Source organism: Haliotis rubra, unplaced genomic scaffold, assembly GCF_003918875.1.
Source record: "Haliotis rubra isolate DU_JTF1 unplaced genomic scaffold, ASM391887v1 Scf1884, whole genome shotgun sequence".
Taxonomy (NCBI): domain Eukaryota; kingdom Metazoa; phylum Mollusca; class Gastropoda; order Lepetellida; family Haliotidae; genus Haliotis; species Haliotis rubra.
The window spans coordinates 1-13,061 of record NW_025765874.1 but is presented as its reverse complement, the minus strand read 5'-3'; the positions used below and the strand labels follow the sequence as shown (position 1 = coordinate 13,061).

The 13,061-nt window shown below is 37.6% G+C and overlaps 1 protein-coding gene and 1 long non-coding RNA gene across 2 annotated transcripts; one reads left to right on the top strand and one right to left on the bottom strand.

Annotated features, from left to right (window-relative positions):
* Positions 1-433: 433 nt before the first annotated feature.
* Positions 434-8,160, bottom strand: LOC124274168. Its single transcript, XM_046709483.1, has 5 exons — positions 8,053-8,160; positions 7,453-7,499; positions 4,876-5,184; positions 2,622-2,705; positions 434-1,181 (listed from the first exon to the last, which is right to left on the bottom strand). Exons 2-5 carry the CDS (start codon positions 7,469-7,471, stop codon positions 985-987), a joined length of 609 nt encoding a protein of 202 aa, XP_046565439.1. The 5' UTR covers positions 7,472-7,499; positions 8,053-8,160; the 3' UTR covers positions 434-984.
* A 252-nt stretch (positions 8,161-8,412) lies between these two features.
* Positions 8,413-12,144, top strand: LOC124274169. The gene is made up of 3 exons (XR_006897880.1): positions 8,413-8,841; positions 10,535-10,592; positions 12,100-12,144. It is a non-coding gene; the product is annotated as an uncharacterized LOC124274169 (long non-coding RNA).
* Positions 12,145-13,061: the final 917 nt, after the last annotated feature.

Sequence of the window (13,061 nt, the reverse complement as noted above, 5' to 3'; positions counted from 1 at the left end):
ATCCTAGTAGCCTTTTCATATGTGCATTGCATGCCATCTATATTCAAAACGGAAAACAAACAAAAATAGAATAAAAATTAAATGAACCCTTTTTCCAAATGAACCCTTCTCTTAGCAGGTGAACCTTTTACTAATTCACCTCACTTGGTGTCATTTTTAGCAGCATTTTGAACATTGGCCAAGCAATAAACAACAGTTCTATTTTTGACAGATAGACACAGTTACTTTGTCCCCAAATGAAAGTTATGTAATCTTATTTTATTTTATTTGTTTCAAGTATCACAATTCAGGTACTCTCTTGAAATTTACTGAGCACTTCTGTCTCTGGGATGTTATAACCATGACCTGAAAACACTACCTAAAATCAGATCCATCTAGTTTATAACTATAAGACCAAGAAGAAATGAAGTCCAGCCTAGTTGTATTATACAGCACAATCACATGAACCTATAATTAATATATTTGTTCATGCTAATACACAATTCCTTGAAGGTTCCAAGGAATTGTACAACACAGACAGCTCACTCTACCAGTTGTTGACAACTGACACCAGTTAGACACACCTGACTGTACAACACAGAAAGTTCACCCCAGCTGGTTACAACTGACACCAGAGAGACACATGTGGATGTACAACACAGACAGCTCACCCTATCAGCTGGTTACAACTGACCAAGGTGAGCACTTATGTTAATGTACAACACAGAGAGCTCACCCTATCAGCTGGTTACAACTGACCAAGATGAGCACTTATGTGAATGTACAACACAGACAGCTCACACTACCAGTTGGTGACAACTGACACCAGATAGACACATGTGGATGTACAACACAGAGAGCTCACCCTATCAGCTGGTTACAACTGACACCAGAGAGACACATGTGGATGTACAACACAGAGAGCTCACCCTATCAGCTGGTTACAACTGACCAACATGAGCACTGATGTGAACATATAAGATGGACAGCTCACACACAGACATTCTAAGGATTCAATGTTTCAGTGACAAATTTCTTCAGATTACAATGTTCTAAACCATGACCCAGGTTACTAACTGAGGGCTCCCCAGATGCTGACTTCCAGACTTTGAGGATAGCAAAGATCATATCTGTCCTGTCCTTTCTCTCATACTCCTTCCTGATCCTGTCTATATCAACCTGGCTTACTTCCAAGTGTAGTGCTGAAACCAAGAAAAACTCATCAGACAAGATTTTCTTGTTTGCAATGTGGTTCTGGTCACATGTTTAATGGTTAAAAAATAAATTCAATTCTGTGCTTGAACAAATATACAACTCAAGTTTCAAAACATCCTATTTTTAGGGCTCCTTGCCACAAGGCAGAAGACCTATTGTTACTTTTCGTGTTTTTATTACTAGTATTTATTTATTATTTTGTTCAACTCGTTCAAAGAGCACCATAACAGCATCGCTTGAAAAGAATCACCCAGATGCCCACCGAGGTGTAGATATTCCCCATAAAAATCTCAAGGCTCTAGGCCTAAGAGCAAAGGGCAGATAATGCAAAATTAATTCAAAATTTTAAATTTCCAAAGCAATAATATCCGAAACTATATGTCCAATGACTACTAAATTTCTGGGGCAGCTCTGGAATCTGATTACCTTCAATTTCAACTGCAGAAACCATGGGGCTAAGAGGCACCGTTTGGACGTCATATTGGATTGAAGGAAATTTGACCTTTTGATGGGTAGGCATTTCCGCTAATCCATAACTCTGAATGTGTGAGGTCTAGAACTTTGCAAATTTGCACATATAAAGTTTATATTTCAAATATGAATAACCTCCTGTTGTTTAATTTCTACTAAAATGTATCTTAAAAAATCACAGCGGCATTACTATTTCAGCTACGCAGCTAGAATCTGGCAGCATGCAGTAAGGTCCATATTTGGAAGGTCCGCTCTCAGGTCAAAAACGTGTTCTGGCTCCATTTCAATGCAGTTCAATCTTTGCAATCTAGTTTTACAGAACGTCCATTACTTCTAGTTAAAATGTTTTCAGCCAGCTGCATTAAATTTGTCAGAGCTGGTGGGGATGTCATCCTTTCAGTTAAAACAAATAAATGATTAGCAATTGAACGTGCAACCATTATTCTTATTTCTTCAATTTCTAATAAAGCCAACACGCTTCCAAAGCCATAAGTGCCATTATCCAAAACCATACCACACAATCCTTTGTATCTAGCCCTCAACCATTAGAATTCAAAGTTAATAACTGAAGCTTTTCTCATTACTGACAGCAATATGCTCCATATTACCTGTAGCCATTACTACTTTCGACATCTACGTACAAATGGCTAGATTGTATTACAGCCAAGGAGCCTGACATGGCTGCTCACAACTATATTTATATATATATGACTGTAGACATCTTCCATATCTGTGTGTATTGCAACAACATGGTGCCTATGCTGTTGGTCATGGTAGAGTTACATCCCTTTGGTGTGCCAGAAACCTATGATGATAGGTTTGAATCCTGTTTTGCACTGTACCTGTGTTTAGGTTTTACAGCACCCTAACCCATTAGTGTGGGTTTTGAACAAAGTGATAAATAGATTTCGATAGCTTCCTTCCACCTTAAATTGACAAGCTGACAAATTTCTCACCTAATTTTCTATATTTATCGTCTTCAAATCGTAGCTTGTTGGCAAGTTCTTTTAATTCGGTATCTGTGACTGTTCTTCTTGAACCTAGAAAAGATAATATAGAGTGAGTGAGTGTGTTGGGTTTTACACCACTTTTAGCAATATTCCAGCAATATCACGGTGGGGGACACCAGAAATGGGCTTCACACGTTGTGCCTATGTAGAGAATTGAACCTTGGCCTTCGGCGTGACGAGCGAACGCTTTAACCACTAGACTTCCCCACCACCCCAGATAATACAGACATAAGGAAAGATAATATAGACATAAGGCAAGATAATATAGACATAAGGCAAGATAATATAGACATAAGGAAAGATAATATAGACATAATGAAAGATAATATAGACATAAGGAAAGGTGATATAGACATAAGGAAAGATAATATAGACATAAGGAAAGGTGATATAGACATAAGGAAAGATAATATAGACATAAGGCAAGGTGATATAGACATAAGGAAAGATAATATAGACATAAGGAAAGATAATACAGACAAAAGGAAAGGTGATATAGACATAAGGAAAGATAATATAGACATGAGGAAAGGTGATATAGACATAAGGCAAGATAATATAGACATAAGGCAAGATAATACAGACATAAGGCAAGATAATATAGACATAAGGCAAGATAATATAGACATAAGGCAAGATAATATAGACATACGGCAAGATAATATAGACATAAGGAAAGGTGATATAGACATAAGGAAAGATAATATAGACATAAGGATAGGTGATATAGACATAAGGAAAGATAATATAGACATAAGGAAAGATAATATAGACATAAGGAAAGATAATATAGACATAAGGAAAGATAATATAGACATAAGGAAAGGTGATATAGACACAATGAAAGATAATATAGACATAAGGAAAGGTGATATAGACATAAGGAAAGATAATATAGACATAAGGAAAGGTGATATAGACATAAGGAAAGATAATATAGACATAAGGAAAGATAATATAGACATAAGGAAAGATAAAATATACATAAGGAAAGATAATATAGACATAAGGCAAGATAATTTAGACATGAGGAATATCATAATTACAAAATGTGCATCAGTTGATGAGCTTAATGATATTACGGTACAATAGGTTTCATGAGCATGACATTTCTGGAATATACACAAAGCATATTTGAGAACTGATTGTTACCACTAGTTATTGATCAGTTTTGTCCAACTAGTTGATGAAACTTGTGTTGAGGAATGAATAAACTTGAGAAAAAAAGGATTCATTAATCTTGAATAGTTGATAATAATCATTGGTTACCTCAGACCTAGCAATTTGCCATGTAATATTCCAACAAGACAAATTAGTACATCTTATCATTAGTTTTACAGTTTCTTCTTCTTTCCTTGCTTAATTTACTTAATAAAACAATTAATCCTTGAATAATGAAAACAAGAATGTGTGTCTCCTTCAGGATTTTCACTTACTTTCCACATTTAAAAGGTTAAAGCAAACCATGAGTTGTATTTTTTTTGTGTATTTGTAGTTTTGTGTGTGTGTGTGTGTGTGTGTGTGTGTGTGCGTGTGAACATGCGTGGGTTGGACTAAGAATAATAATTGTTGTTTAACGCTGCATTTAGCAATATTCCAGCGATAAAGCAACAGTCTGTAAATAATCGCGTCTGAACCAAACAATCAAGTGATCAACAGCATGAGCATCCATCTACACAATTGGGATATGAAGACATGTCAACCAAGTCAGCAAGCTTGACCACCCGATCCCGTTAGTCGCCTCTTACGACAAGCGTGGGTTGCTGAAGACCAATTCTTGCCCGGATCTTCACATACCCAAATACGTGATATTTTGCAAGGCTGCATGTCCTTTTCTGTGGTTGCAAATGTCAGTGTAATACCATTCTGTTTAACATCACACACCAGTTTTAAATAGACCGTAATCGTTTCTGTTGACAATCATGTGTGTTTTACACCCATATGTGTCAGAAACAGAAATTGTTTTTCAGGTTGAAGAAAAAAGATGTTGAGGTTCTGTTTCTGTGTATGGAGCCACATGACAACAATTACAACAAACAACAAGCGAAATTAATCAACATATACCTTGTACCCGTTGGCCAAGATGTCTGACAAATGGGGATATTTGTCACAAGGCACCAGTCAATTTCTAATCACTTATTGCACATGTCTCTTGAGACTTAGACATTCCATCAATTCAGGATCATAAAGTAATAAATACCTAAAATTTCAATGTATCTGTCTGTTTTCATGTCTGTGCGTTGGTTGTTCCTGTTCTCTTCTTCATCTTCGTCGGAGGAAGATTCGGAGGAGGAGGGGGGAGAGTAATGGGGGGGACGCCAGTTTGGTTGTTGGTTGTAGGTTGGTTGTTGTCTCGGTGTTCGTCGAGTCTCCCGGAACTGAACAGAGTCCTCGATCCGCCCTTTCTGTATGTAGTAAATGTCTCTTTGGCCTGTGTTGTTGTCGATGCAGTCAAATACGTTGATGGTGGCATTTTCAAGGAGATACACAAACTGGTTTCTGATTGTCACTGTAACATACAACATAGCGAGAGGGTGAGAGGGTGGGTGGGTGAGTGAGTTTAGTTTTACACGGCTTTTAGCAATATTCCAGCAATACAAGTCAAAACATTGATTACACAACAGTCTTGTTTCCTGTTGACTGGGTTCCATCCTATTGAGAAACTTAGTACAATAACCAGTCCAGACTTTTGAGACCAATTCATTTAACTGCATACATAAATATTAATCAGTATTTTTTTAATACATCTAAGCACTTGTATATTGCAACACTACGCTCCTTCTTATCCTTGCAAACACGTCATACAGCGAGCTCTGACAAACGGAAACATGGAAATCATGGAAATCTCAAATGGGCTCTGCCGCTAGAACAGTTTGTCGGTCTGGTACGGACTTGATATTATATCAATCAAATTGTGCGTTACAGAACTACTCTGGATAAGCGCATAAAGACACATAACAGGTGTAACCAGTGAGTCAGATGCATTGTGAATCATTTTAAGACCTCATCAAACAGGGGCAGTCTGTGACGTCTTTGTTAAGGTCATGCTGCCTACACCTCGCCATAAAATATAGAAATACGATGTTACTAAAGTTTAAAATTAAATTTCATTCGTAAATACCATTTTCTTATGAAACAAGGAATTGGTATTCAGTGTAACCATAGTTGTTTGTGGTGTCTCTTTTCACTTTCACACGAGAGAATTCGGATCGGCTGAAAAGTAGGTCATTGTCTGAATAGGTTAATGAGACTCATGTTTCGATTTGCATAGCAGCGGACACCAGAAATGGGCTTCACACCATGTACCTATGTGGGGGAATCAAACCTGGGTCATTGGGGTGACAAGTGAACACTTTAACCACTGCCCCACATGCAACACTGGGTTGGTAAGGCACAAAGCAGTCTCTTGCACCAGGAAAGTAATAAAGTGGTATCAATGCTCATCAGGTACAATATGAATGTCATATGGGTTTAGTTCTAGTTTGTTTCAACATTGCACTCAGCAAGATTCCACCTGCGCCACATCGATATCCAAGTCCAGTGATTGACATCATGAGCATCAGTCAACACAGTTGGAATACAATGAGTGAGTGAGTGAGTTGGATTCAATGCCACTTTAAGCAATATTCCAGCAGTATCACGGCGGGGGACACGAGAAATGGGCTTCACATATTTTACCCATGTGGGGAATCGAACCCGTGCCTTCAGCGTGACAAGCCGAATGCTTTAACCACTAGGCTACCCCACAGCCCCTGGTATACAATGACGTCCATTAACCAAATGATTGAGTCTGAGTGTCACTGGACACCTCTTACAACAAGCCTGGGTTGCTAAAGACTGAGTCTTCACTGAGACTGTCAGTAGGATGTATGTTTAATATGAGATGACAGCGTGATATCAATGTATGATACTGATGCAACAAATATCCACTAAAATTATAATATTTCGTTATGCTGATTTTGCCAAAAACATTTTAATTTATCAAAATCAACAACTTCGGTTGAAGTAGAGTACAGAGCCCAATCATTATGTTTTTTATTTAACAAACATAACATTATCATATTTGGTTACGCAAATTCTCATGATAATATTCATCAACATAATCAACATCGGTACAAGCACTTATCATCAAGATATTCTCTCACCATTTCTTATCAGTGTATCTATAAATCTGGACCAGTGCTGGGGCAGTACTTGCCCTTAGTACCTACGGCTAACTTCAGTTAACAAGAATGCATTACTTTATTCCCAAACACTAGTCTTGCTGTCCCCTGCTGAAATATTGCTTAAAAGTGGCGTAAAACTAAACTCACTCACATAAGGTGAGGTGAGGTGAGGTGAAATTGGGTTTTACGTCATGCTTGAGAATATTTCGCTCATATGACGACATGCATGCATGTGTATGTGTATGTGCGGCTGCTTGTACTAGCCCAGACTTAACCTGGCTTTATAGTGCTAGCCCACTGAGATACCATGCCGCAGTGAAGCATGAATACCCCACTCAGACACATTATACTGACTCCGAGCCGACCAGTCCTTGTTGTACCCATTAATGCCGAGCGCCAGGCAGGGACCAACAAGTACCATATTTTAACGTCTTGTTGGTATGACACGGTTGGGGATCGAACCCGCGACCTTCTGCTCTCCAGGCGGACACTCTAACCACTACACCATGGAGGCGGTCACTCACTTAAGGAAAGACTGACCTTAAACACAGTGATTTTCAACAAGTAGGCATTATGTTACATTGCTCTGTCACATTGTCATTAGGACTTACCACTTGGTTGCCGGGCCATGTTGATTTGTTTAACAGATCACTGTTAACTGGAAATAAAGACAAACATACAATATTTCAATATTAAAGGTTATGGTGGCTGTTGTCATTGGCATTTTAAAACATATTAAGGATGAGGGACCGGACATATTGTCTGTTGAGATTTTCGAATAATGATGTATCAACATGCTTGGTGTGGAGAGAAAGGGATGTTGTTAGCTTGACATTTTTAAAAGCAGTTAGATAATATTATGGATATATTTTTAAGAGTTTAACCTGAGTTTTGTAACATAACAGGCTCATCGATGGTTGTTGCTCATCGATGGTTGTTGCTCATCGATGAAGAACTATTTTCATTCTCTCATGCGGTTACTACATTTACCTCTAGGAACGATTGCTGGTCACATGAGTAATAATGTCTCTATACTTTACTGTCTCAGTGTCTCCCTGATTACATTTACAATAACTTCATAGTTACATAGTCCTGTGGTTGAGACAAAAATATATGTCATCGTCTCACCACAATAAAGCTCTGGTGCATGAATTCTGAAAACTGTTCACGAATTTCAAGGATTCGTATGTAAGACTATTGATGACTATTACCTTTATATTCCAGCTCAAACTCACTGCCTTTCAGTTTATGGGAACAGGCACAAGGGGATTCCCCAACATTCGACCCATCCTTTCCGTGTCGAGGTAAGATAAATTACCCTGAAAATATGTAACCCTCGTGTTGGGATCATATCACAATCTTTTACATAAAATAAGCATGGAAATGTTAACAATGGTACACTTGTCGGGACAAAATATGTTGTATGTAGATGTTAGCATAAAAATACCTTACACCGTCGAACAAAATAATTTGTGTTGAGAAATAAACTGACCATTATGACAGGGTCAATAATTACCATGAACACCGCCCGTGGTTTAACGATAAATGCCGAACGCAGACTCGTTTCGGCTTGTCCCGGAATAACACGAGTTGGTCACGAATGTACTCGCCTACTTGCCGGAATGACACGAGTAGTTACGAATACAATCTTTGAGTGAGCGACTCTACACAAAGATTAATGCGTTGTATGCCCGCGCAAAGCAACAATCATGGAGCCAGTTGTGAAAATCGTCACTACTATCTCTGATCTCCGTTCCAAAAACCCGGGGTCTGCTGCGCTACACTTCCATGGGAGATAACTCATCATATTTGATATCCGGTTTATGATAAACATGCTTCGACGAAGTTTGACGTGCATTTGTCGATATTCTGGTCGACTGATGTCGCCCACTACATTACATGTAACAAGAACACTGACATCGGGCTATAGAAGTCAATATAGCATTGACAAGATATACCCAAATAGCGATCAAGATTATTTTGGCTCAACAGCATTCACGGTTGGTATATGTGTGGATAGGCTGTCCTAATTTCGATCACATTGTTTGATTCGTATGGCGGTGTTGATCAGCTGGTGTTCGACAATATTCCAGCCTTATCAGACGCCACACGTCATATTGAGTCTTGTTATTGATAGAATCGTTCAGCCGTATTTTACATGTCCATTTATCTACTTCTGGATGCAAGTAAATGGTTGCAATAGTCTCCTTAGTCTAGTACTCAGTCACGAGCAAATTCATTTGGAGTTATTTTCCAAGTCATTTTGCCACAAAACATCAGAAATACAACAACAACAAATACAAAAAATACTAAAAAAAATGATCTGGACTAACTGATTATTAAAAGTGTAGATAATGGATGAACAATGCAATGTGTTAACAACTGACTGACTGACTGAGTTTGGTTTTACGCCGCATTTAGCAATATTCCAGCAACATCACGGCGAGGAACACCAGAAATGGGCTTCACACATTGTACCCATGTCTTGATTCGAACCCTTGTCTTCGGCGTGACGAGCCAACGCTTTAACCACTAGGCTACCCCACCGCCCCGTTAACAACTAACAACTCCGTCAGCATTACCATGAATACGAAGTAGATATGCATTATATGCAGCACTCGCAGTGAACAATGTGACCTTGTAGCAATGTGATCATACACTGTACAGTCAAAAGAGATCCTACGCTGTCTGCTGGTTTGCAATCATTTGCTTTGCAGTGTTGGTTGTACACTAACACGATGTATAATATTATAAACCAGAGACATCTAAGTTGACACTCAGGTTTTATGCGATGCAGAAATGTGCATCCAGTATGCACAAGCATACAGAATGAAAACAGAAAAAAAAGATAAACATTGCATTCTGAGGGATCCATGATAATATTCATTGTACCACATTCTTGACAAGAAATATTTAAAAGTTCTTGTAATCTTGTTCTTGTTAAGTAATTATTTAATCGCACAACAGAGTACATTATACCGTTACTTAACTTTACAGGACCCTCATAATTAGTGATTAGAGGACATGTCGATTCAAAGTGTTGTAGGTCAAGTAAAAGCCCACATTAGTTTTGGATAGATAATAGTTCTTTATCAAATAAAAACAGAAGCTAACTAGTCACATTCATTGCCAGCGCACAGTGGCAAAGCACTTTCAGAGCTTTTATCAGCAGGTGTATTTTACCAATTTGATTATTAAATATAGTGATAAAGTATTTGTCAACTAACCAGAAGTGCAGCTGAATAGTTAGGCAAAATACATGGCAAATAAAATAAGATCAGTGAGGGTACAAAACATGTGCCATGGTGGCAGATAGGACCAGCAGAATCATAGCGATGCACCCTCCATATCTTTAGTGTTATTTTTCAGTGGCTAGTATATCAGAAGTTGTAATTTTACAGTCAAAACACAGTGTATGAAATATGACTCCATGTTATTAGTGTATGAAATATGCCAAAAACCCAGCCACACAACATGGATGGTAACTTCAAGTCGTTACCAGCCCTAAATGGATTTAACCAGACCAGACACCAAGATATTTTTTTACCAGACCATCGGCTGACTAGCTGTAAATTTAGACCTTCTGTCAGAAATCTAGCCCATCTCGGGCGGTCGAATGGGCCTTATTTCATACACTGATGTTATATGATCAGCTTTCTGCTTCATGAAATGATTAATGATTCATATTTTCAGCAATCAAGTTCAGTAACACCGGATGGGAAAGAGCTGTTTTCAGGATATATTCCAATAAGTATGTATAACCTTCAGAATCCTAACATTCCTAATGTGTATATTCCAGGAATGTCACAGATATGAAACCTGTGCTATGCAATGTGTATATGGTAGGGACCAGTAGTTGTCAGAAGTCCCTTGTACATCTCACCAGTCCCTGAAGTATTCTTCTCTAGGTCCACCAAAATATTTATAGACAGTTTATTTTCAAAGGTAACGGACTAGACAGCACCTATTTATACACATAGCAATTATGTCATGGATAGCACTCAAGCAGGAGGATCATTCCTGTTAAACAAATCATTGAAGGTGAGGTGAGGTGAAATGGGGTTAACATCATGCCGAGAATATTTCGCACCATATGATGGCGATGCATGCGTGTGTGTATGTGTATGTCGCGGCTGCTTGTACTAGCCCAGACTTAGGCTGGTTTTATAGTGCTAGCCCACTGAGATACCATGCGCATTGAAGCATGAATACCCCCCAGACACATATATCACGGACTCGAGGCTCACCAGTCCTTGTTGTACCCATAAATGCCGGAGCACCAGGCAGGGACCAACAAGTACTGCATTTTGACGTCTTTTGGTATGGCGAGGCTGGGGATCAAACCAGCGACCATTAAGCTCTCCGGCTCTTCTTGAATAAGAATACAATGGGGGAGAGTGTCAAGCATTACAAGATCGCGATGTGCATAATTGATATGTTAGTTTGTATATCATTATTGTAATATCAACAAGCACTACAAGATCACATGTGCATAATTGATATATTAGTATGTATATCATTATTGTAACATCAACAAGCACTACAAGATCACATGTGCATAATTTATATATTAGTATGTATATCATTATTGTAACATCAACAAGCACTACAAGATCACATGTGCATAATTGATATGTTAGTATGTATCATTGTTGTAACATCAACAAGCACTACAAGATCACATGTGCATAATTGATATGTTAGTATGTATCATTGTTGTAACATCAACAAGCACTACAAGATCACATGTGCATAATTGATATGTTAGTATGTATCATTATTGTAACATCAACATGCACTACAAGATCACATGCATAATTTATATATTAGTATGTATATCATTATTGTAACATCAACAAGCACTACAAGATCACATGCATAATTTATATATTAGTATGTATATCATTATTGTAACATCAACAAGCACTACAAGATCACATGTGCATAATTTATATATTAGTATGTATATCATTATTGTAACATCAACAAGCACCGCAAAGTATAGTTGTGTTATTTTCATGCATTTAGAACATGGGTATTTCACTCATATAAAAGCATTATTGAGCTAAATACCTATAAACAAGATAAATTTGTATTGTAAAATTATAAAATTGTTATTTCCATGTCTCATTTTGGCAAACAAGAGTGATATAGTATGCAGACTAGGTTGTGTTATGATATATTATCCACAGATTATATACTGAAGTCACTGATTTTTTATTGATTGTCAGTCTTTATTCTGTTATTTGTTATTTTAGATAAACTTGACATCAAGTATTCTAGGAAGTGGCCCAGGAGGTCAGAACGTCAACAAAGGTCTGTCTGATTTTCCATAAAATATATATTCATTGTTACCATAACTCTCACACATGTCATAACTATGTAGTTCGTTCTGACATGTTCTGTTGTCAAATCTTATGAGGGATGTCACGATACATAGGTTTCCATCATGTCATCGATACACATTTAATGATTCGATCACGCATCACAATACCTATTTTCGCGGGCATTATTGCATAAATTTAGTTACATTTTGAACATTAATATTTCATATTTTATAATTGTCCTTGAAAAGATCAAGATTTTATATGCTCAGAGATTAAAAGTTCTAATTTCCCATTTTGTGGATGAAAGATAATGGCTTTATAATTCTCATAGCATGATACAATTGCAAAATGTAAACAGTACATGAACATATTTAAACCGATACTTTCAAACCTAAATATCGATATACATGTAGTTTTGAATTTTTGATAATTGTATCATCTTAGAAAAGTATCAAAGAATCGATGCATCAATGTAGTGTGGCATCCATGGGCAGATCCAGGAATTTGAGGGGGGTTTGGGGGTGTTCCCTACCCTCTACTACCAAAACAACAACAAAAACAAACGTAAAATGTTGTTTTTTCAATGTGGTTTTAAAGCATTTTCCGAGGTGTGTGTGTAGGAGCAAGTCATATCAAGTTGACATATTGCTAGAGTGACTTTCACCATCTTGACCATGCTGCTTTTATTGTCTAATCTCATTAACATTGGTTCTAGGTGGTCGTTACCATGCAGCACAAAAGATCACAAGACACAATAATGATCCTATTACAGATCATGTGAAGATCCAGTTTAGAATTGATCTTCAGCAAGCAATGCTTGTCGAAAAGAGGCAGCTAAGGTGATCGGATAGTTGGGATGCTGACTTGGTTGACACATTTCATTACATCCAAGT